The sequence below is a fragment of the Bos mutus genome, chromosome 14 (genome assembly GCF_027580195.1).
Source record: "Bos mutus isolate GX-2022 chromosome 14, NWIPB_WYAK_1.1, whole genome shotgun sequence".
Classification (NCBI taxonomy): Eukaryota; Metazoa; Chordata; class Mammalia; order Artiodactyla; family Bovidae; genus Bos; species Bos mutus.
Window position 1 is genome coordinate 24,077,872 of NC_091630.1, and position 25,514 is coordinate 24,103,385.

Sequence of the window (25,514 nt, forward strand, 5' to 3'; positions counted from 1 at the left end):
TTTTCTGATCATGAAAACATTTATTGAGAGAATTAGGCTGATAGGGCTGAAACTAAAGTTTTAAACGGGGAGTGATGGGTGATTGATGGACTGTTCTCTGCATGACTACCTCACCATTTGGGCTTCCCAGGTGACGCTAGTGGTAAAGAACCGGCTTGTCGGTGTAGGAGGCATAAGATACGTGGGTTCTATCCCTAGGTTGGGAAGAGCCCCTGGAGGGAGCATGGCAATCCACTCCAGTATTCTTGCCTAAATAATCCCATGGACAGAGCAGCCTGGCAGGCTGCAGTCCATGGGATTGCACAGAGTCAGACGTGACTTGGCACACGCATACCTCACCATTCTACTCATTGTGCTTGGTTTGCTTGCTTGCTGTTGGTTGCAAAATGTCAAGAAAGTCCTTATTCATATACATTATTTAAATGGTAAATTAATACATAATCTTGGAACCTGAGAATACTTGTCAGAATATAAAAATGGCAAGAAAGGCCTGAAAAACAGATACATGAACTTGACAATGTAAATCAGGTAGTGTTTTGTATATTAACTTGGAAGGTATGATAAAAATCAGTGAAAATTAACCATTTACAAACCCTTGTATCAGCCAGTTTGGCTAAGCTTATGCTATGGTGCCAAGTGAATCCCTAAACTTCAGTGGCTTACTGTAACAGTGTTTATTTCTTGATTTATTTCTCACTCATATTACATGTCCAATTCAGGTTGAAGTTGGGGGAGGGACTCTGATCTGCATAGTTTCTGGATCCAGGTTGTTGGAGATGGTGCCACCATCTCACCACGTGCCAGCTAAAGCAGGTAGTATCCTTGGTTGCCGAGGCAGGGGCAAAGGCATGTGAAGTGTAGAAAATTGAGTCCTTTAAACAGAGGCCGTTTCTTTACACATGTGAGTATAACACATGTCACTTCTGCTCAGTGGCTCAGTATTTGTCAAAACTAGTCTTGTGGTCCTATTTCAGAAGTAAATGTGTGATCTGCATGAACTAAATATGCAAAACACTTGAAGAACTATAATATAAGGAGCAGATCTCAAACATGCCTCATAATCAAAAAATGAGGTTCCTGAGACACACCCTAAAATCCTGGAATCAGGTTCTCTGGGGTATAGTTGGGAAATCTGAATTTTTAAAAATGTTCCACAGCTGATTCTCATTATCAGCAGGATTCTACTGCTGTGAAGAGGAGTTTTTTTTTTTTTTTTTTTTTTTTTTAATTAGAGGAAAAGCAACAGTTAGATCTGTAGATTTGAGATTACCCAGCTGCAGTGTTGGAGATGATTAAATAGGGGAGAAACAAAAAGCTGAGAGGCTCATGTCACACAACAAACAGAAACGCATGCAGTTATGTACCATGCAATGTGCAGTAGGACCAGCTCCATCTGAGAGTCTTAACAAAGCTGTTGTACATTTCTTTGTGTGTTTAAGAATCTTTTCTCCACCTCTTCCTTCCTTAACTCTCAGAAAACTAGTAGAGTAGGCACAGAGTGGCTTCTAACCAGTCTTTGTTGACTTCATTCATTAAATGCTTTGTGTGCCTGTGTTGGTTGTAGAGCCTGCTCAGCACCCATAGAAGGCCCAGGGTAGGGAGTAGGGTAGGTGGCCATAGTCTGCTTCTTTTTTTCATTTTTCTAATATCTTAAAAAAAAATACAAAGCAGAGATAGGGAAGTTATTTCTAATATAGTCTAAACTAAAACAACTAATAATATACAAATATAGAAGTTTGTAGGAGACTACTATGAAAAATTTTAAATACCAACAAATCAGATAACTTAGGAAAAACAGGTAAATTTCTAGAAAACTTTAAACTAAAACTGAATCATAATGTACTAGAAAATCTTAAGAGAGCAATAATGTAAGAGGTTTGGACCTGTAATAAAAAACATCCCCAAAAAGAAAGGTCCAGGACAGATGATTTCACTGGTGAATTCTACCAAACATTTAAAGAAACATTAACATCAGTCCTTCTCAAACTCTTACACAAAACTGAAGAGGATAGAATTCTCTTAAATTCATTTTGAGGCCATCATTACCCTAATACCAAAACCAGATAAGGACTCTACAAGAAAAGAAAACTACAGGACAATATCTGTGATGAATATAGATGCAAAATTTTTTAACAAAATACTAGTAAACAGAATTCAGCAACACAGTAAAAGGATCATACACCACAATCAAGTGGGACTTATTCCTAGAATGGAAAAATGGTTCAACATATGCAACTCAATAAATCTTATACACCACATCAGTACAGTGAAGAATAAAACTTATATGATCATCTCAATAGATGAAGAAAAAGCATTTGACAAAACTCAATATCCTTCTGTGACAAAAACTCCCAATAAATTGTGTATAGAAGGAATATACCTTAAAATAAGGGGTATATATAGATAAGACACAACTAAAATCACACTCAGCAATGAAAGATTGAAACCTTTTCCTCTAAGATCAGGAAGAAAGCAAGGATGCTCACTGTCACCACTCTTATTCAACACAGTACTGGCAGTTTCAGCCAAAGCACTGAGGCAAGACAAAGAAATAAAAAGCAGCCAAATTGGAAAGGAAGAAGTAAAGTTACAGATGATATGATATTAATATATGATATGATTAATATATGATATTAAATATGATATGGTATAATTAATATATGATATTAAAACAACTCCAATAAAAGTACTGCTAGAACTAATAAACAGATTTCATAAAGTTGTAGGATACAAATCGACAGAGAAAATCAGTTGTATTCATATATACTAAAAATGAACTATTTGAAAAAGAAAGAACATCATCTCATTCACAATAGCATCAGAAACAATAAAATACTTAGGAATAAATTTAGCCAAGGTGGTGAAAGATCTCTACTTTGAAAACTACAAGACAGATGAAAGAAGTTGAATAAGACAAATAAATGGAAAGGTAGCCTATGTTCATGGACTGTAATATTGTTAAAAATGTCCATACTATCCAAAGTGTTCTATATATTCAGTGCGATCCCTGTCAAAGTTCCAATGGAATTTTTCATAGAGATAGGACAGGACATGACTGAAGTGACTTAGCAGTAGTGCTAAAATTCATATGGAGCTGCAGAAGACCCCAAACCACCAAAGCACCTGAGAAAGAGGAGCAAAACTGATGCACATCAGACTTCCTGATTTCAAATTTATTACAAAGTCATACTAATCAAAACAGTGGATACTGATGAACCTATGCAGGGCAGGAGTAGAGACACAGACGTAGAGCACAGGCTTGTGGACATACTGGAGGAAGGAGAGGGTGGGACGAACTGAGAGAGTAGCACTGATACCCATACAGTACCATGTGTACAATAAATAGCCGTGGGAAGCAGCGGTATTGCACAGGAAGCTCAGCTCACTGCTCTGAGATGACCTAGAGGGCTAGGATAGGGGCAGGAAGATTTAAGAGGGAGGGGATATATGTATACTTATAGCTTCCAAAGTGCTGCTGCTAAGCTGCTAAGTCGCTTCAGTCGTGTCCGACTCTGTGCGACCCCATAGATGGCAGCCCACCAGGCTCCCCCGTCCCTGGGATTCTCCAGGCAAGAACACTGGAGTGGGTTGCCATTTCTTTCTCCAGTGCATGAAAGTGAAAAGTGAAAGTGAAGTCACTCAGGCGTGTCAGACTCTTCGCAACCCCATGGACTGCAGCCCACCAGGCTCCTCCGTCCATGGGATTATCCAGGCAAGAGTACTGGAGTGGGGTGCCATTGCCTTCTCCCAGCTTCCAAGGTGGCTCAGTGGTAAAGAATACACCTGCTGATACAGGCGGCGCAGGAGACACGGGTTTGATCCCTGAGTCAGGAAGATCCCCTGGAGTAGGAAATGGCAACCCACTCCAGTATTCTTGCCTGAAGAATTCCATGGAAACCCAGTATTCTTGCCTGGAGAATTCCATGGAAAGAGGAATCTGGTGGGCTGTAGTCAGGGGGTCACAAAGAGTTAGATAGAACTGAGTGACTGAGCAAGCACACAGAGCTGATTCATGTGGTGCAGCAGAAACCAACACAACATTGTAAAGCAGTTATCCTCCAATTTAAAAAAAAAATGGAATACTGGCATAGAAACAGACACATATGTATATTCATATACCAGTGAAACAGAATCAAGAGCCCATAAATAAAAATTAACCATGCATATACCATCAACTAATATTTGACAGGGGAGCCAAGAATAAATGCTGCTGGGGAAACTGGGTAGTCACATGTAAAAGAATGAAATTCTACGCCTATTGTACAAAACATACAAAAATTAACTTGAAGCAAATTAAAAATTCAGATGTGAGACCTAAAACCATAAAACTTCTAAAAGAAAACAGAGGGAAAATGTTTCTTGACACTGGTCTTGGCAGTGAATTTTTGGATGTGACACCAAAAGCACAGGCAACAAAATGAAAATAACCCAGAGGGACTGCATCACACAAAAGAAATAATCAACAAACTAAAAAGACAACCGAAGAAATGGGAGAAAATTATTTGCAGACCACTTATCTGAAAGGGGTTAATATCCAAAATATATATGGATATATATATTTGTAAAACTTGTAAAACTCAATAGCAAAAAACCAACAGTTGAATTAAAAACTGGGCAGAGGATCTGAATAGACACTTTTCCAAAGAAGACATACAAATGGGCAACAGTTACATGAAACCATCCTCAGCATCACTAGTCAGCAGGGAAATGCAAATCAAAACCACAATATGATCACTTCACACCTATTAGAATGGCTGTTATCAAAAAGGTGGGTGAGGCAATGGCACCCCACTCCAGTACTCTTGCCTGGAAAATCCCATGGACGGAGGAGCCTCGTAGGCTGCAGTCCATGGGGTCGCTAAGAGTCAGACACGACTGAGTGACTTCACTTTCACTTTTCACTTTCATGCATTGGAGAAGGAAATGGCAACCCACTCGTGTTCTTGCCTGAAGAATCCCAGGGGCAGGAGGGCCTGGTGGGCTGACGTCTATGGGGTCACACAGAGTCAGACACGACTAAAGTGACTTAGCAGTAGCAGTAGCAGTATCAAAAAGGTAGTAAGTGTTACCCAGGATGTGGTGAAAAGGGAACCTTCATGCATTGTTGGTGTGGATACACTGGTACAGCCACTAAGGAAAACAATATGGAGTTTCCACAAAAAATTAGAAATAGACCTACCATAGGATCCATCAATCCCACTACTGGGTATATATCCATAGGAAATGAAATCATTATCTCAAAGAGATATCTGCATCTGCATGTTCACTGGAGCTTTATTCACAATAGCTAAGACCTGGGTAGAACCTAAATGTCCATCATTGGAGGAATGGATAAAGATGATGAGGTTTAGATACACCATGAAATATCATTCAGCCATGAAAATGAAATACCATTTGCAATAACATGGATGGACCTTAAGGGCATTATGCTGACCAAAATGTCAGACAAAGACAGATCGTGTACTGTATGATCTCACATGTGGAATCTTAAAAAATTGCACTCATAGAAACAGAGTAGAAGAGTGGTTGCCAGGGTCTGGAAAGTGAAAGTGAAGTCGCTCAGTCTTATCTGACTCTTTGTGACCCCGTGGACTGTAGCCTGCCAGGCTCCTCCGTCCATGGGATTCTCTAGGCAAGAATACTGGAGTGGGTTGCCATTTCCTCCTCCAGAGGATCTTCCCGACCCAGGGATCGAACCCTGGTCTCCTGCATTGCAGGAAGATGCTTTAACCTCTGAGCCACCAGGGAAGCCAGGGTCTGGAGGATGTGGGAAATGGTGAGATGTTGGTCAAATGGTAGATATTTCCAAATTTTTCCTTTTTTACTGCGTGGGATTTCTCTAGTTGCAGCGAGCAGGGGCTACTTTCTAGTTGCGGTGCGTGGGCTTCTCATTGTGGTGGTTTCTCTTGTTGCGGAGCACAGACTCTAGGGGACAAGGGCTTCAGTAGTTGCAGTACATGGGCTCAGCAGTTGCAGTCCCAGGCTCCAGAGCACAGGCTCAATAATTGTGGTGCAGGGGCTTATTTGCTCCAAGGCCTGGTGGATCGTCCCAGATTCAGGGATTGAACCCGTTGTCTCCTGCATTGGCAGGCAGATTTCTTTACCACTGAGCCACCAGGAAAGCCCCTACGTTTCCAATTTTAAGTTGAATAAAATTAAGTGAGGGATCTAACATATAATATGGTGACTGTAGTTAACAATATTGCATTATATAGTTGAAGAGAGTTGCTAAGAGAGTAACTCTTAAATGCTCTCCTAGCAGCTATACCAAGAAGGTAATTATATGAGTTTATGGAAATGTTAATTAACCCTACTGTGGTAATCATTTTGGAATATATACTCCTATCAAATTATCTAATTGTATACCTTAAACTTAGACTATGTTATTTAAAAAAAAAAAAATCCACCAATTCAACCTCAGGTATAGAAAGAAATGAGAATATATGTCCACAAAAAAATTTATTAGCAACATTATTCATAATAACTAAAAAGTGGGAATAATCCAAATGTCCACCAACTTATAAATGGATAAATATCTATTCCTATAGGATATTATTTGGCAATAAAAAGAAATGACTTACTAATACATGTTTCAACATGAATAAGCCTCAGAAACCTTAGGCTAATTGAAAGAGGTCAAACACCAAAGACCAGATATTATATGATTCAGTTCATGTGAAATGTTTTTAAAAGGCAAATCCATTGAGACAGAAGGTAGATTAGTTGTCTATGCCTGTGGTGAGAATGGAGAGTACTACAAAGGATAAGAAGTTTCTTTGGGAGGTAAGTTTTGTTGTTGTTCAGTCACTAAGTTGTATTCATGATAGAAATGTTCAAAAATTAGATTTGGGATGGTTTAACAACTGTCTAAATATACTAACAACCAGTGAAGTGTACACTTTTAACAGATGAATTATATGGTTTGTAAAATAATATGCCAGTAAAGTTATTTTAAAAATAAGGCAAAGGGTTGCTAGAGGAGTCAGGCAAGATATATAAGGAAGGCCATTTTTTGTTTGTTTTTAAAGCTTGAGAGGAATATATGTGGATGATACAGGTAGGATAAGGAGGAAGGAACGAGAGTGGAGAGAGAAAAAATAGTAAAGCACAAAGGTATAATAAGGCTGGCAAGTCATAGACAATAACACACTAAAGTCAAGAATTAATTTGGAAAAGGAGAGGCATGGACAAGAGCAAGGACTTCCTTCCTTCTGAGGCAATATATGGAGATAAGCTTGCTGTAGATTACAAAGAAAAGGGGAAGAAAAGTGAGAGTGTTTCATGGTCTATGGTTTTGAGTCATACAGAAGACCAAGTAACATGTTTGAATAATGAATTTGGTAACTTCAGGAGAATAGTGACGGCTGAGACAACAAATGTGAAGAATTAAAAAGAAAAGCTGATGAAATGAATAAATGGATTTTAGAGACATTAGGGCTTGGCTGAGTTTAAATAAAAACTTGTAAAGCACTTAATCATCAAAGTTTTTATCCGGAGCTCTAGGTTTCTATGAAACTGAAGCAGGGAAAAAAAAAAAAAAAGGTTAACTGCTTGTAAGCCAGTGTTTGAACTGGTAGAGTACAGGTTCTTGCTAAGGTTAGAAATAAAGTGCAGATTTTATCAGGTATAAAAAACTCAACCACTGTTTTGCATATGATTATCACAAAATAAATAGCAAATGTGAAGATGTAATATGTATTTTAGAAAAATAAAATAATTTGTTTATTTAATCAAATTTGGCCTTGGAATACGGAATGAAGCAGGGCAAAGGCTAATAGAGTTTTGCCAAGAGAACACACTGGTCATAGCAAACACCCTCTTCCAACAACACAAGAGAACACTCTACACATGGACATCACCAGATGGTCAATACCGAAATCAGATTGATTATATTCTTTGCAGCCAAAGATGGAGAAGCTCTATACAGTCAGCAAAAACAAGACCAGGAGCTAACTGTGGCTCAGACCATGAACTCCTTATTGCTAAATTCAGACTTAAATTGAAGAAAGTAAGGAAAACTACTAGACCATTCAGGTATGACCTAAATCAAATCCCTTATGATTATACAGTGGAAGTGAGAAACAGATTTAAGGGACTAGATCCGATACATAGAGTGCCTGATGAACTATGGACGGAGGTTCGTGACATTGTACAGGAGACAGGGATCAAGACCATCCCCATGGAAAAGAAATGCAAAAAAGCAAAATGGCTGTCTGGGGAGGCCTTACAAATAGCTGTGAAAAGAAGAGAAGCAAAAAGCAAAGGAGAAAAGGAAAGGTATAAGCATCTGAATGCAGACTTCCAAAGAATAGCAAAGAGAGATAAGAAAGCCTTCCTCAGCAATCAATGCAAAGAAATAGAGAAAAACAACAGAATGGGAAAGACTAGAGATCCCTTCAAGAAAATTAGAGATACTAAGGGAACATTTCATGCAAAGTTGGGCTCGATAAAGGATAGAAATGGTATGGACCTAACAGAAGCAGAAGATATCAAGAAGAAGTGGCAAGAATACACAGAAGAACTGTACAAAAAAGATCTTCACAACCAAGATAATCACGATGGTCTGATCACTCACTTAGAGCCAGACATCCTGGAATGTGAAGTCAAGTGGGCCTTAGAAAGCATCACTACAAACAAAGCTAGTGGAGGTGATGGAATTCCAGTTGAGCTATTTCAAATCCTGAAAGAGGATGCTGTGAAAGCACTGCACTCAATATGCCAGCAAATTTGGACAACTCAGCAGTGGCCACAGGACTGGAAAAGGTCAGTTTTCATTCCAATCCCAAAGAAAGGCAATGCCAAAACATGCTCAAACTACCACACAATTGCACTCATCTCACACGCTAGTAAAGTAATGCTCAAAATTCTCCAAGCCAGGCTTCAGCAATACATGAACTGTGAACTTCCAGATGTTCAAGCTGGTTTTAGAAAAGGCAGAGGAACCAGAGATCAAATTGCCAACATCCGCTGGATGATCGAAAAGGCAAGAGAGTTCCAGAAAAACATCTATTTCTGCTTTATTGACTATGCCAAAGCCTTTGTGTGGATCCCAATAAAATGTGGGAAATTCTGAAAGAGATGGGAATACCAGACCACCTAACCTGCCTCTTGAGAAACCTATATGCAGGTCAGGAAGCAACAGTTAGAACTGGACAGGGAACAACAGACTGGTTCCAAATAGGCAAAGGAGTACGTCAAGGCTGTATATTGTCACCCTGCTTATTTAACTTATATGCAGAGTACATCATGAGAAACACTGGGCTGGAAGAAGCACAAGCTGGAATCAAGATTGCCGGGAGAAATATCAATAACCTCAGATATGCAGAAGACCACCCTTATGGCAGAAAGTGAAGAGGAACTAAAAAGCCTCTTGATGAAAGTGAAAGTGGAGAGTGAAAATGTTGGCTTAAAGCTCAACATTCAGAAAACGAAGATCATGGCTTCTGGTCCCATCAGTTCGTGGGAAATAGATGGGGAAACAGTGGAAAGTGTCAGACTTTATTTTTGGGGCTCCAAAATCACTGCAGATGGTGATTGCAGCCATGAAATTAAAAGACACTTACTCCTTGGAAGGAAAGTTATGACCAACCTAGATAGCATATTCAAAAGCGGAGACATTACTTTGCCAACAAAGGTCCATCTAGTCAAGGCTATGGTTTTTCCTGTGGTCATGTATGGATGTGAGAGTTGGACTGTGAAGAAAGCTGAGCACTGGAGAATTGATGCTTTTGAACTATGGTGTTGGAGAAGACTCTTGAGAATCCCTTGGACTGCAAGGAGAGCCAACCAGTCTATTCTAAAGGAGATCAGTCCTGGGTGTTCTTTGGAAGGAATGATGCTAAAGCTGAAACTCCAGTACTTTGGCCACCTCATGCGAAGAGTTGACTCATTGGAAAAGACTCTGATGCTGGGAGGGACTGGGGGCAGGAGAAGAAGGGGACGATAGAGGATGAGATGGCTGGATGGCATCACCGACTCAATGGATGTTTGACTGAACTCCAGGAGCTGGTGATGGACAGGGAGGCCTGGCGTGCTGCAATTCATGGGATCGCAAAGAGTCAGACACGACTGCGTGATTGGACTGAACTGAACTGGACTGAGACTTAAGTCATTCAAATTCAATTTTTAAAGCTTACTGAGTCTAATTTTTGGACGTGGTGCTAAGCTTAGTGCTTCCTTATAAAATGGAAATCTCAGAAAAACTGGGAGCCACTTACTACTCTACCAGATGGGTTCCTAGGAGGTACAGAACGAAGTCCAGAGCAGTGTTTTCCCAAGCACCACATCTAAACACATGGATGGTTGCTGGATATTCACATGCTTGGGTCCTTACTCAGAAACTCTGTGAATTACACTTTGCGGTATATGCGGTGTAGCCCAGTCATTCTATACATTTAACCAAGTATAAAAGTGATGCTGCTGTTAGAATGGTGAAGTCTGTTCTACCTGTTAAGCTGAAAATGCTAACAGTCGGCAAAAGACCAGTCAAATAATTGAAAAGGGGGCAGAGGCGTGCGGCCCGGAGGATAATCTTCAATGATTTTGGCAAAACGCTTAAGTTCCTGAAAGATGTTTTCTGGACTCCATTGTTAGGTATGATTAGCTCTCCAACTTTCTAATTTAAACCTTTTCTTCAAATACATTAATAAATTGGTAATTCCAAGAAAGTTTTATTTAATGCATGGTAAAAAATAAGAGCCATGTCTCCTAAGTGGCTTCAGTCGTGTCCGACTCTTTGCAACTCTATGGACTGTATTTAGCCCACCAGTCTCCTCTGTCCATGGGATTTTTTTTTCCAGGCAAGAATACTGGAGTGAGTTGCCCAGCCCTCTTTCAGGGGATCAAACCTGCTTCTCTTTTGTCTCCTGCATTGGCAAGCGGGTTCTTTTCCACTAGCGCCACCTGGGAAGCCCACTTAGTTAAAGATCCTTCAAACACAGACGTAAAAGGAATAGAATAACCAGCTCTCATAGGAGTCAAAATTGGGTACTAAATGCCTGTCAAATGTCACTGCTCTTTCTCTCCTTAAAGGGTAAAGGTGCACATTAAAGCCCTAATTAATTACCTTGCCTTACAGACCAGTCATAGAATGTCAAACTCTTAACATCAGTTCCTGATGCCACAGCGAACTTCGAACGTGACGATTGATGCTTTATTTTACGAAGATGGTTTCCTTAGGAAGCATCTTAATCTGGGCTGTTTTGTGTTAACTACGACCTTAAAACTAACCTCTCCTTTACCTCTCACCCACTCGGCCTCCCTCCCCCAAATTTCAAACTGCAAAAAGTTTCCTGTAGATTCGTGCCCATCCCCCTAACACACACTGAAACTTCTTGATGGACAGAAGCTTTTGGACGCTGCCCTCCCAGGCCCCAAGCTTTGCGCAAATACCAGCAAAGCCTCCCCAGGGCCACCCTGACGCCCGTGTCGGCCCTCGGGGCGGGAAACGCCCTCCCCAGCTTTCCCCCAGCGGCCTGAAAGTCCGGTCGGGTCGGCCCGGGGAGGGGCGGGGCAGGGCGGGGCGGGCCGGCTCCATTGGGGCCAGGCACGGGGGGGTGGGGGGAAGCGGTCAGGCCCCGCTCGGCTTGCTAAAAGGCCGCTGCTTTTCGCCGCGGCCTCTGTTCCAGGAAGTATGTGTCTACTTTCTAAGCTAAGTTTGGCCCGGAATCGGTGTTAAGAAGCAACGGCACAAACTTTTCAAAAACTTTCGTCCCGCTCCTACTCCCCCGCTGTAGGGTTCCGTGATGGTCGCCCCCGGGCCGAGCGGCGGCCGTCCCCTCCCCCTCCCCGCCTCCCGGGAGGCGTGAGGTGCCGCCGCCGCCCCCGCTGTCGGGTGGGACGCGCGGGCGGGCGCGCACCGAGCGGCGGCCGTCGCAGCAGAAACTGTCGGCCTCTTCCTGGGTTCCTGCCCCCCGTGGCAGGATGGACTACCTGACCACGTTCACAGGGAAGAGCGGGCGCCTTCTGCGGGGCACAGCCAACCGCCTGTGGGGCTTCGGGGGTGGCGGCGAAGCCCGTCAGGTGCGCTTCGAGGATTACCTGAGGGAGCCCGACCAGGGGGACCCCGGGTGCGGGTCCCCGCCCCACCGGCCCCCGGCGCCGTCCAGCCCGGAGGGACCCGGTGAGCCCAGCCTTCCTTCGCGTCCCGCGCGGCCGACCCGGGCTGAGGACGGGGGCGGGGGGTAGCGGGGGGGACGGCGGCGGGGTGGGCGCCGCGCGAGGGGGCGCGCGCCGGGCCAGCGTTGGCAGGTGTGCCGGGGCCGGGGCCGGGGGCGAGGAGGCCGAGCGCTAGCTCAGCGCTGGGGGCGGAAAACCTCCTCGGGGCTGCGTCGCGTCTCTTCCTGCCCTGCTCTTCCTGCTTCTCTGCGCTGGGACTCGACTTTCTTTACTGTGCCAACTGTTTGAAGGGTAGGAGCTCTGAAGTTTTTCCCTCCCACTGGGAGGTGAATATTGAATCAATTATGACCCTCGTGTTTTTCCTCTCAGTGGATCGTTAAGAATGCCTTGTCTGGCTTGGGTTTGGGCTGGGTCATTGTTTTTATTTGACATGTGAGAATTCACATCAACGCTTACTTACTACGACTTTAAAAAAGAAAATGCGTAACGTACACAGGAACCCGGATTTTTGTATCGTGTATTTTGAAAGGCGTGTTGTCTTGAGGGGGCAGAACGTAACAAACTTCTCAGTTGTCATTTCTACCGCCTGTTGTGTTTTCTTTCGTCATAGTGGAGTTATACTATTCTTTAAAAAAAATCAATCGTAATGACACGGTACTGATACCCTACGAAATTTTTTAAAGCCCTTGCTAAAGCGGTATTGGCGTCTTGCATACGGTAACTTCTCCAATGTCGTTGGCTTCCTCAGACTTCTCATGGTCATATTTGATTCTTGTTACCTGTTCTGATACGCATTTTGGTATTATGAGAGTAAATTATATGAGCATTAGAGTGTTTAGGAATTAGAGAAAAGTACAGAGAATATAAAATCTATCCACAACCCCACATCCTACGATTTATTTTAAAGCAGTGAACCAGTGAGGACATCTGTTGATCTCTGTGTTTAAGTGTGTAGTTTAAGCTTTGAATAAACTTGAATATTAAAATGTAATTTTTAGCATGGTCCCTTTTGTTAACTTTTCTTCACTTTACATAAAATCTTTTCTTCACAACTCCTGTTTATGAAATTAGAAAGACGAAAGGGTATGCACTTCGTTTCTGTTTTGAAGAACATTAATCAGGTGCAAAATCCTCTTAAAGGTGGACCAGGGATGAGGACTAGAACTTTAGTGTTTGAATAAGAGGTTTGTTTGTGTGTGTAAGATCTCAGTTGACTTACTGAAAACAGTTGAAATGTGACCAGCCTCTAGGCAGGTGAAGAATATGTGGGGCAACTTTTAACCAGGAAAGGATATGGTGAATATTTTAATAAGTAAGGCCAAACATACACATCTGATTCATTGATTAAGAAACATTTATTGAGCACACTGCTATTAATATAGCAGACATTCTTTCAGAGTTGCAGCTTCAAAGTATTATACAAAGTCCTCTTCTGGGGAAGCTGGCTTGTGTACTCATGGCCCAGTCTTTAATATTCATTGTGCCCCCAAGTCTCTGATACAAGTTATAGAACCCTTGTGATGTCACAGTTCTAGCTACCATCAGGTGGGTAGGTACTTCCTACCATTAACTTGCTGAAAGAATTTGTGAAAATTACTTGCTCTTTGGGCCTATATTTTCTTATTTGTAAATGAGGTTGATTAGATGGGCTAAAAGGTTCTCAACTCTGGTGTTCTTTTTTTCATTTGGAACAGGATTAGTGAACATGTTGGGAAGTAAAGCTACAAAGTAGCATTTGGGGTTAAAAATATTGTAAGTCTATACAGTTATGCCTACAGAGTTCTGAAGATAGTTCAAGAAATGAATGTTCAGCAATAATTTGATCACCCCCTCTGGTTCTTGAATAAGTACAGCTTTCTAAATTAATTCCTTTGAGAGGCAACATGTACATATGCAGGTAAAAAGTAAATGGTTCTTCATTAATTTTTAGTCCAACCTTTGCTTAAAATAAGAGCTCTATTTTTTTGGCTTTGACTGTAGGGTTTTCCTTGCATTTGTGTCCTTTGGAATGAGTATCTGTTAGTCTGTTTCAAGGATTTCCTCTACTCTTTTTGCTTGTGACTACCATTATTTTAGACTTTTTTAACAGCTGCTTAAGTTCTCTGTTGTTCATTACTCTTCCTTCAGTTTAAAGTATCCTGTGTGTTGTAGCAGTATATCTTGTGCAGACACTTCCACACTTGGAGATTGGCTGTATTCCAGGACTCCATTTGTTGTTAGTGACCTTATCCGTCACCATTTCATGCTCAGTAATGATGATGGTAAAATAGTTTTACCATTGAAGGATGGGCCTAATAGAACTTGGGTCATCTGTTTCTGATTTTACTCTTTGTGTAAAAACAGACCACTTACTGACTGTTAACTGTTACTAATGTCTCTCCTCTCCAAGGTGTCTGCTTTTGGTCTTACAGTTTATAGTGTTTGCTGACTCCAACATTATAGTCCCCTCTATGGAAAACCATAATTGGGACTTAGACACGTTAAGGAGCTTATCACACCATTGCTCTAGTTAATAATAATTACAAAGAAAACACCATATGACCCCATTTTTGTTCCTGCTATAAGAGTAAATTGGACTTTCCTGGTGACTTAGTGGTAAAAAATCTGCCTGCAGTGCAGGAGCTGCAGGAAACACATGGGTTTGATCCCTGCATCGGGAAGATCTCCTGGAATAGGGCATGGCAACCCACTCCAGTATTCTTGCCTGGAGAATCCCCATGGACAAAGGAGCCTGGCAAGCTGCAGGCTATAGGATTGCAAAGAGTCGAACACTGCTGAAGTGACTTAGCATGCATGCAAGCAAAGAGTAAATTATTTTATGATTTAAAAAAATTTTTAGGCCTTGCGCATAGCTCATGTTTGGAGGCATCACTATAGTCAGTTTACTAGATCATGTAGTTATAAGTACGTAAAAAAATATTTTTTTAGTATTTAGTTGTTGTTGTTCAGGTGCTCAGTTGTCTCCAACTCTGTGACCCTGCAGACTGCAGCACGCCAGGCTTCCCTGTCCTTTACTGTCTATCTCCTGGAGTTGGCTCACACTCACGTCCATTGAGTTGGTGATGCTATCTAACCATCTCATCCTCTGTCACCCGCTTCTTCTGCCCTCAGTCTTTCCCAGCATCAGTCTTTTCCAGTGAGTTGCCTCTTTGCATTAGGTGGCCAAAGTATTGGAGCTTCAGCTTCAGCATCAATGTTTCCAGTGAATATTCAGGGAATCTGGTTTGGAAGGTCTGTGGAATTTGATTATAGAACTTTCACAGGATTGGGGAAACAGAGACTTTTGGAGGGCACAAACAAAACCTTATGTGCACCAGAACTCAGGAGAAAAAAAACAGTGACCCCACAAGAGACTGAGCCAGACTTGTCTGTGACTGTTTGGGAGTATGGCTGAGGTGTGGGTTGACAGTGGCCTGCCTTGGGGTCAGGGGCACTGACAGCAGCAATCCTGGGAGGCATGGTGTGCTGGCATAGGTCCTCTTGGAGGAGGTCACCATTACCCCTGCTATAGAGCCTATAGCCTACCATAGAGTTTGCAAACTCTAAGATTGGGTCACCTCAGGCCAAACTGCTGGGAGGGGCACAGCCCCACACATCAACAGAAAATTAAATGTTTAATGACCATGGCCCTGCCCACCAGAGCAAGACCCAGTTTTCCCCACAGCCAGTGCCTCCCATCAGGAAGCTCACACAAGCTTCTTATCCTCATCCATCAGAGGGCAGATAGAAAGAAAACCACAGTCACAGAAAACTAACCGAAACAATCACATGGATCACAGCCTTGTGTAACTCAGTGAAATATGAGCCATGCTGTGTAGGGCCGCCCAAGACAGACAGGTCGTGGTGAAGAGTTCTGACAAAACATGATGCACTGGAGAAGGGAATGACAAACCATTTTAGCATTCTTGTCTTGAGAACCCCATGAACAGTGGGGCTCTAAATATAAATATTAGAGTTCCAACTTAATTGTAATATAGTTTTTATCATAAACTTCCCTGTTATGGCAACTCTATTTTCCCACTTGGTGACAGTATACTTTAAATATGTATATCTGAACTCCTATTTAAAGTTTCTTTTCATTTACTTTTATCATTTATTAATAAAACAATATCTTTTGGGAAAATGACAATTAGAGCAGCTAAGAACACTTTATATGGGGCTGCTGCTGCTGCTAAGTCACTTCAGTCGTGTCTGACTCTGTGCGACTCCAGAGACAGCAGTCCGCCAGGCTCCCCCGTCCCTGGGATTCTCCAGGCAAGAACACTGGAGTGGGGTGCCATTGCCTTCTCTTTATATGGGGCAGCTACTACCAAATATTTTTGTTTAATCCTAATAACAACTTGGTGAGGTAAGTACTATTATTAACCCATTTTCCTGATTAAGAAACTTGGCTAGGCAGAGAAATGAGAGAGACAAAATCCATTTGAGTGTTATCTTCCTATTTCTAAGAGTTATGTCAGACAAGAAAAAAGCATGAGAAGAATGCAAGATTGTTTTGTTTGATGTTAAAGTTAAAACAATTTAGGTAAAGGATAAGATGGATTGTCATTGAAATTTCTTTAGAGTCAGAAAAATATTAAATGACTGAGCTGAAAATACAAACTCCAAGGAAGGTGTAAGAAAACTTTGATACATTTCGGGTTGGAAATTGAGATGCAGATTGTCTGAAAGAGTTAGATAATAGTTTAACTTGAACCCAGGAAAAACCAAGTGCCTGTAAAGGATTTGTAGTACCAATTGTTAGAAAGTGGAGTCACTCAGTCGTACCCGACTCTTTGGTACCCCATGGACTGTAGCCTACCAGGCTCCTCCGTCCATGGGATTTTCCAGGCAAGACTGCTGGAGTGGGCTGCCATTTCCTTCTCCAGGGGTTCTTCCCAACCCAGGTATCGAACCCAGGTCTCCTGCATTGCAGACAGGCACTTTACCATCTGAACCACCAAGGAAGCCCAGTTGTTAGGGTAACTGTTAATTAAGAGTACTGGTCAGTCACGGAAGAAGATAATCCTAGATGTCTGCAGTCTTAGTCTCATTTCCTAAGGTGGGAGGTGGGGAAAGAATCTTTTCTAGATAAACAGCCTCAGTCTGCTCTGATAGTAACTTTGATGAAGTTTGAAGTCATAACAGTGTTCCCTGATTCCATTGGTTCTCACGAGTAGATTTGCCCATTTTAGAATTGCTGCTCATCTCACAGGATGGCTGAACTCAAGACTTATCTGTGTTTTTGGAGAGAACTGCCTCTTGAGTATTTCAGGCTACAATAAAGCAGTAAGTCTCAAACTTTAGTGTGCCTCAGCATCACCCAAAGGCTTGTTGAAAATGTTAGACCCCTCCTCTAGAGTTTCTGATTCAATACTTCTGAGCTAGACCCCATAGTTTGCATTTCCAGCAACAACTCATCTAATGCTGATGCTGCTAATTTGGGGACCACACTTTGAGAATCACTGCTTTTTTTAGTGGGTACATTAAGATTTGTTCATGTTAAGGTCAGAAGTAAATATAGAAATGATGAAATTTGTTAAATACCTAGTATTTTGTATTAAGATTAGGAATAATTAGTGTATTTGGTCTTTAAAATATTTGTTATATTTCAGAGAATTAGGCCTATTAGAGTGCATGTAAATTAGTCTAAGAATTTAATTGAAAATGAATACCAAAGAGAACTTTTCATTATATTTAAAACTTTATTGTAATGTATTTACTAAAGAGTTTAGAAAGATTTTCTTGTTATAGAGGCAATTAAAGTGTTTACAATAAAATATAGTAGATTTATAAGTGCCTTTTAGTATAGATGAGAGAATGTAATTACTCTAGTTTATAAATGGGATTATTTAAGGATATCTAGTTTGTTTTCTGAGTTAACTATTGAAAGATCTTAGAAAGTGTTAAAATTTACTAGTTTTGTAAGTATAATACACTGACATAGTTGAAGACTTAAGGGAAAACTGGATTTTTATATTTGCACTTCAGTAAATCAAAGATTAATTAAAAAGTAAAGTAATTGCAAATAGTCTTCTGTGTATAAAAGTCCCAATGGCCACCAGCAAACTTATATTGAGACTCAATACATTTTGTTGAATGAATGAATGTTCATACAAAAAGGGGCATATTTTAAGGTCAGAGTAATGTATTAGGGAAAGGCCCAAAATTTGCCTTTGATTTCTAGCAATCAGTGAAAAAAGGGAAATGTGATCAGGGATAAATCACAATGTCACTAAGGTAAAGATAAAACTATTGCTTAGGTAAAAGAAACATGACTTTTCCTGATAGAATAAAGAGAAAAAAATCCTCATGCAACTCTTAACATAGCAAAAAATATCCTTATCATCTTTATAGTAAATACAGATTCTGATTTCAAAAAGCTGTTTTTTTAACACCATTACTTAATGTAGTTCAATGGTATAACAACAAAATGCAAGGCTGTAAAAAACAATTCCATATAGGGCCAAAATGATTAATTTATATATGCAGTTATCTGATGGTTTGTCTTAACTGAGAGGTGGGTACTAGATTCTAAACTTTGGTAAAACTAATGCGTGCTAACTATGAAGTCATACATAACAAAAATTAAAGTTTAAAAGCTACCTCTAATCCAATATCTAGTGATATTACTAATTTTAGGGTAGATGTTATTGTTCAGATCTATTTTATGTATGTGTGTGTGTTAGTTGCTCAGTCATGTCCGACTCTTTGCGACCCCATGGATTGTAGCCTATCGGGCTCCTCTGTCCATGGAATTCTCTAGGCAAGAATACTGGAGTGGGTTGCTATTTCCTTCTCCAGTTTTATGTATATTTATGTATAAAATGATGAGTGGATGATTAGAAAGTAAGAGTGACTAAAAGATAATATTTGTTTGCCTTAAGCAAGTATTTCCTAGTGTGTCTAAAGTTAAGAAGAATTTGCAAAAATATTAAGAGGTTGGTATTATTACATTCTCGTTTCAGTTTTAGGTGGGGTTTGTTTAACTCTTAGGTGATTTGAACGTTTCATCTCCTGTATTTCTTCTCTCCACTTCCTGGTATTTATTACATTATGTTTGCAATTTTCCCCCCTATATAATTGTTCAGTACTCCCTGTTAGATCCTTTTATCATTCCTAGAGTTTTTATTTTGATACCCTTGGTATAATCTCATTCTTGGGTCTTAAGCAAGCTAGACTGTTTTCTTTTTCCGCTAGTCAGTGATTTGCTTCTTATGTATGAATTCTTGAAGAAATTTTCTTTTCCAAGCACTATAATTTAACCAGGAGCAGAAACAGGAATGACTAGATGTGTGTGCACAGGTATGTGTATGTGTAATAGCCTTTTAGGGAGTAGCCACTATATGAAATAGCCCTGGTCTTAAGATAGAAGGAAAAAAGAGCTAAGAAGTATAATGTTGGATCTTAACACTTCTGCCAAAAGACTTATGGTTTCTATTCATGTCTGACATCAGTGGGATGGTACAGTGTATTTTCTTTTCCTCCCCAGGGAGATACAAGATATTTAGTAACAGTAGTAATCTATCACAGTGACTATTAAACAATTAGTTTGACAGACGTTTGAAGATGCTAGTGTTACTGTCATGAGTGGGAAGTTGTAAAGAAGCCTATTTCTTCTGTCAGTTACTCAGTCTGCAAGCTTAATCCTTTCAAAATCTCTATTAACAGTGCTTCTCAAATTTATTGTGCATGCCAATGGGAATCAGTAGTTCTGGAGTGAAATCTGAGATTCTCTGTTCACAGTAAGCTCCCAGGTGATGCCAGTGCTGCTGATCCTTAGAACATAATTTTAAGTAGCAAGGCTGTATTAGCACTCTATATGGAAGTTCCCCAGTGGCTCAGCAGTAAAGAATCCACCTGCAGTGCAGGAGATGGGGGTTCAATTCCTGGGTTGGGACTATCCCTAGAGAAGGAAATGGCAACCCGCTCCAGTATTCTTGCCTGAGAAGTCCCATGAACAGAGGAGCCTTGTGGGCTCCAATCCATGGGGTCACAAAAGAATCAGACACAACTAAATAACAACAGTAGCATTCTATATCATGAAAGTTTAAATCCACGCACATATGGACACCTTATCTTTGACAAAGGAGGCAAGAATATACAGTGGATTAAAGACAATCTCTTTAACAAGTGGTGCTGGGAAAACTGGTCAACCACTTGTAAAAGAATGAAACTAGACCACTTTCTAACACCATACACAAAAATAAACTCAAAATGGATTAAAGATCTCAACGTAAGACCAGAAACTATAAAACTCCTAGAGGAGAACATAGGCAAAACACTCTCCGACATACATCACAGCAGGATCCTCTATGACCCACTCCCAGAATATTGGAAATAAAAGCAAAAATAAACAAATGGGACCTAATTAAACTTAAAAGCTTCTGCACAACAAAGGAAACTATTAGCAAGGTGAAAAGGCAGCCTTCAGAATGGGAGAAAATTTAAAAAAAAATAAATTAAAAAAAAGAATGGGAGAAAATAATAGCAAATGAAGCAACTGACAAACAACTAATCTCAAAAATATACAAACAACTCCTACAGCTCAACTCCAGAAAAATAAATGACCCAATCAAAAAATGGGCCAAAGAACTAAATAGACATTTCTCCAAAGAAGACATACATATGGCTAACAAACACATGAAAAGATGCTCAACATCACTCATTATCAGAGAAATGCAAATCAAAACCACTATGAGGTACCATTTCACGCCAGTCAGAATGGCTGCAATCCAAAAGTCTACAAGCAATAAATGCTGGAGAGGGTGTGGAGAAAAGGGAACTCTTCTTACACTGTTGGTGGGAATGCAGACTAGTACAGCCACCAAAGAGAACAGTGTGGAGATTCCTTAAAAAACTGGAAATAGAACTGCCTTATGATCCAGCAATCCCACTGCTGGGCATTCACACTGAGGAAACCAGAAGGGAAAGAGACATGTGTACCCCATGTTCATCGCAGCACTGTTTATAATAGCCAAGACATGGAAGCAACCTAGATGTCCATCAGCAGATGAGTGGATAAGAAAGCTGTGGTACATACACAATGGAGTATTACTCAGCCATTAAAAAGAATACATTTGAATCAGTTCTAATGAGATGGATGAAACTAGAACCTATTATACAGAGTGAAGTAAGCCAGAAAGAAAAACACCAATACAGTATACTAATGCATATATATGGAATTTAGAAAGATGGTAACAATAACCCTGTGTACGAGACAGCAAAAGAGACACTGATGTATAGATCAGTCTTATGGACTCTGTGGGAGAGGGAGAGGGTGGGGAGATTTGGGAGAATGGCATTGAAACGTGAAAAAAAAAAAAAAGAAGTGGGCCACACACAAAAATTCCTTGATTAGGTAGAGGAAAGGAGCATTAAAGGGGAACAGCAAATGTTTTAGAGACCAAGGGACTTGAGATGTTACCAAATAAAAAGGAAAGGTGAGCATTAAGGCCTTAGTTTGGTGCTTCACAAAGAGCAAATAAAATAAAATGGAAAAAGCTCATCTGATTTTCCCCTTAGTTTGGTCTCCTTTACAGGTTTAGGGAACTGGGAAGACAGAAGCTATTGCAGTACGTTGTGGAATCTCTTGATAGAGTAAGGACAGTGAGACTAGACTCATTTCTAAAAGTTCAACTATGAAAAGAAGCAGAAAGGCTGATATCTAGAGCAGGATGGGTACAAAGTTGAAGAAAAACTGAGGGATTAAAAAAAATTTTTTTTCTGTTTTGACTATGGATAAGGAGTCATTAGCAAGTGAAAGGTTGAAAACATAGGCATAGTTTCCTATACTACTGCACTGTAGATGGAATCAGTTAATTAGAAAAGCAGTTCTCAGTGTAACTTTCTTAGTTTTGAAGATATTTTCAGAGTTTAAAATCTGTTTTATCGTATGAAAATAATTGACTCCCAGCTCAATATTTTTAAATCATCAAACTTTTTATCAGTAACTACAGCCAAAATTACAATATTCAGTTATATTAGGAGTCTTTTAGTATATTAAAATGAGACTTCATACAGGATTCATCATTGGTTTTTCAGGCTTGCTTTATTCTAGTTTGCCTTTCCCATTCTATTACCAAAATGATTTTTAATTTAAAGGTCTGATACTGCTTTGTCAATTCTCTGCTTAAAAATCTCTTTGGACTTCTCAGTCTGGTAATAATAGCAAGCTAGATAATTCAGACTGTCCTGCTAAGAACAATTTAAAAAACTGGACCAATCATTGAAAAGCCTGCAATTAATAAATCCTGGAGAGTTTGTGGAGAAAAGGGAACTCCTACACTATTGGTGGAAATGTAAATTGTTACAGCTATTATGGAAAACAGTATGGAGATTCCTTAGAAAACTAAAAATAGAGTTACTTTATTATTCAGCAGTCCCACTCCTGGTAATATATCCAGAGAAAAACATGGTTCAAAAGGATACATGCACCCCATTGTTCATTGCAGCACTGTTTACAATAGTTATATATTGTGGAATACTACTCAGTCATGGAAGAGAATTAAATAATGCCATTTGCAGCCACATGGATGGACCTAGAGATTATCATACCAAGTGTAGTAAGTCAGAGAAAGCCAAATACCGTATGGTATCACTTAAATGTGGAATCTAAAATATAATACAACTGAACTAATTTACGAGACAGAAACAGATTCACAGACATAGAAAACTTATGGTTACCAAAGGGAAAAGGGTGTGGGAAGGGACAAATTATGAGTTTGGGATTAGCAGATGGAAACTATGATATATAAAATAGATAAACAACAAGGTCCTACTGTATAGCCCAGGGAACCATACTCAATATTCTCTAATAAACCATAATGGAAAACAATATGTAAGGCTATGGTTTTTCCTGTGGTCATGTATGGATGTGAGAGTTGGACTGTGAAGAAGGCTGAGCGCCGAAGAATTGATGCTTTTGAACTGTGGTGTTGGAGAAGACTCTTGAGAGTCCCTTGGACTGCAAGGAGATCCAACCAGTCCATTCTGAAGGAGATCAGCCCTGGGATTTCTTTGGAAGGAATGATGCTAAAGCTGAAACTCCAGTACTTTGGCCACCTCATGCGAAGAGTTGACTCATTGGAAAAGACTCTGATGCTGGTAGGGATTGGAGGCAGGAGGAGAAGGGGACGACAGAGGATGAGATGGCTGGATGGCATCACTGACTCGATGGATGTGAGTCTGAGTGAACTCCTGGCGTGCTGCGATTCATGGGGTCCCAAAGAGTCGGACACAACTGAGCGACTGATCTGATCTGATCTGATCTATGTATAACTGAATCACTTTGCTATATATGAGAAACTAACACAACATTGTAAATCACCTATATTTCTATTATAAATAAATAAGTGCATGCATGCTAAGTCACTTCAGTTGTGTCCCACTCTGTGTGACCCCATAGACGGCAGCCCACCAGGCTCCTCTGTCCCTGGGATTCTCTAGGCAAGAATACTGGAGTGGGTTGCCATTTCCTTCTCCACCAGTTCTGTGCTGCTGCTGCTGCTAAGTCGCTTCCGTCGTGTCCGACTCTGTGCGATCCCATAGATGGCCTCCCACCAGGCTCCCCGGTCCCTGGGATTCTCCAGGCAAAAACACTGGAGTGGGTTGCCATTTCCTTCTCCAGTGCATGAATAGCTGGGCCAAAACAAATTTTATTGAGGCTATCAGAAAACTGATTGATAGAACTAGATTAGGATCTGAGTGAGGACAGAGGCTGAAGGAAGAGCAGCTCCAGTTTGGGATTGCTTTTTTCCCCAGGGGAAGTATTGATTCCAGAAGCAGCAGCTCAGAGATTAAAAGTTGCTGTTGGCAGTCTGTTAGTATGAGGGAACAGGGACACAGTACAAGACCTACCACAGTAGAGGAATGAACTACTCTCACTTAGGACCCCCAAAATGCTGTAGGAATAGAGGAAAACTCATAGGATGGTAAATTGGCTTTAAATCATCATTCCTATAACTGCATTGATAAGATTTGGTATTGCTAGTGTCCTCAAGTGTTTGGCAGAAGCAAGTATTAATCCTGTCTAGAGAATTTCAGCTTTCTGTGTGTCAAATTCTGTCTATAGACAATTTTTCATATTTAATTTACAGTACAGAAAATATAATTAGGCACCTGGTAAGATATCAGAAACAATAAAAGAATAGAAATAGACCCACGGGAACCCTGTATCTTGCAGTTTTCAGATTTAAAATAGCTGTGTTGAGAATTTTGAGCTGATTGAGAGTTTTGTAGAGATTCAAACTATAAAAAAGAAAAATGGATATTCCAGAATTGAAAATAATTTTCTAATTAGGACCTTTGTGGATGAATTTAATAGCAAATCGGCCACCACAGAAGAAAGAATTAGTGAATTGAAAAATAGATCAGAGGAAAATATCCAGAATAAAGTGGGGGGGGGAGCTGGAAAATAAAGGCGGGAATAAGTTTAATACAAGATATAATTAGAAGTTCTAATATGTGTATATTTGAGTCCCCAAAGGAAAGGAGAGAGAGAATGAAGGCAGAAGTATTATTTAAGAGAAGAATGACTGAAAATGCCAAGAATGATGAAATTCACAGATTCAAGCATCGCTACAAACCCCAAGTGTGTGCATGCTAAGTCACTTCAGTCGTATCTAGCTATATAGCCTACCAGGTTTCTCTGTCCGTGGGATTCTTCAGGCAGGAATACTGGAGTGGGTTGCCATTTCCTTCTCCAAAGCCCCAAGTGGAATCAGTACAAATCTCACCAAAGATGAAGAATTTTAAAAGCATTTAGAACAAGTAGTCAGTGCTGTAAGAATAAGATTGACAGTTATTTCTCAACAGAAACAGTGGAAACTAAACAACAGAGGAGAACACGTACCAACTAAGAATCCATCCCCTGCAAAATTACCCAGAGTTGCAATAAAAATGGTAAATATGAGGGAAGAACCAAATGAATGTTGACTGTCTAGAAAAATAATGTCTTAAGAGTGTTTTTGAATATATATATATAATTGAAATATGCAATAAATATTGCATATAAGTCTTGGTAGGATCACACAGTTTTTAACATCCTTACATTGACCAGAAGGAAGATAAAAGTACTAGTAAATATTAGACTGAAAATTAACAATTTAGGCTATAATTTATGGTATGACCACTAACATAATTGTTTAATGTGTGTGTGTTAGTTACTCAGTCCTTTCTGACTCTCTGTGACCCCATGGACTGCAGCCTAGCAGGCTCCTCTGTCCATGGGATTCTCCGGGCAAGAATACTAGAGTGGGTTGCCATTTTCTTCCCCAGTGTTATATATCAGTTCAGTTTAGTAGCTCAGTCATGTCTGACTCTTCACGACCCCATGGACTGCAGCACACCAGGCTTCCCTGTCCATCACCAACTCCCAGAGCCTACTCAAACTCATGTCCATCAAGTCAGTGATGCCA

The 25,514-nt window shown here is 40.4% G+C and overlaps 1 protein-coding gene and 1 long non-coding RNA gene across 6 annotated transcripts in view; one reads left to right on the forward strand and one right to left on the reverse strand.

Moving 5' to 3' along the window:
- LOC138990688 (uncharacterized) overlaps positions 1-12,462 on the reverse strand; it is a 51,093-nt gene extending 38,631 nt beyond the window's left edge. The window contains exon 1 of the long non-coding RNA XR_011466746.1: positions 12,040-12,462. This is a non-coding gene — a long non-coding RNA (uncharacterized lncRNA). The remainder of the gene's footprint in view (positions 1-12,039) is intronic.
- OXR1 (oxidation resistance 1) overlaps positions 1-25,514 on the forward strand; it is a 550,155-nt gene that overhangs the window by 437,621 nt on the left and 87,020 nt on the right. The window contains exon 1 of one of the 5 annotated variants that reach the window (XM_070382175.1): positions 11,806-12,121. The exons of the other annotated variants lie outside the window; for them this stretch is intronic. Coding sequence (XP_070238276.1) covers positions 11,923-12,121 — 199 coding nt within the window. The 5' untranslated portion in view covers positions 11,806-11,922. Of the gene's footprint in view, positions 1-11,805; positions 12,122-25,514 lie in introns of those variants that run through there. 5 annotated transcript variants of the gene reach the window in all.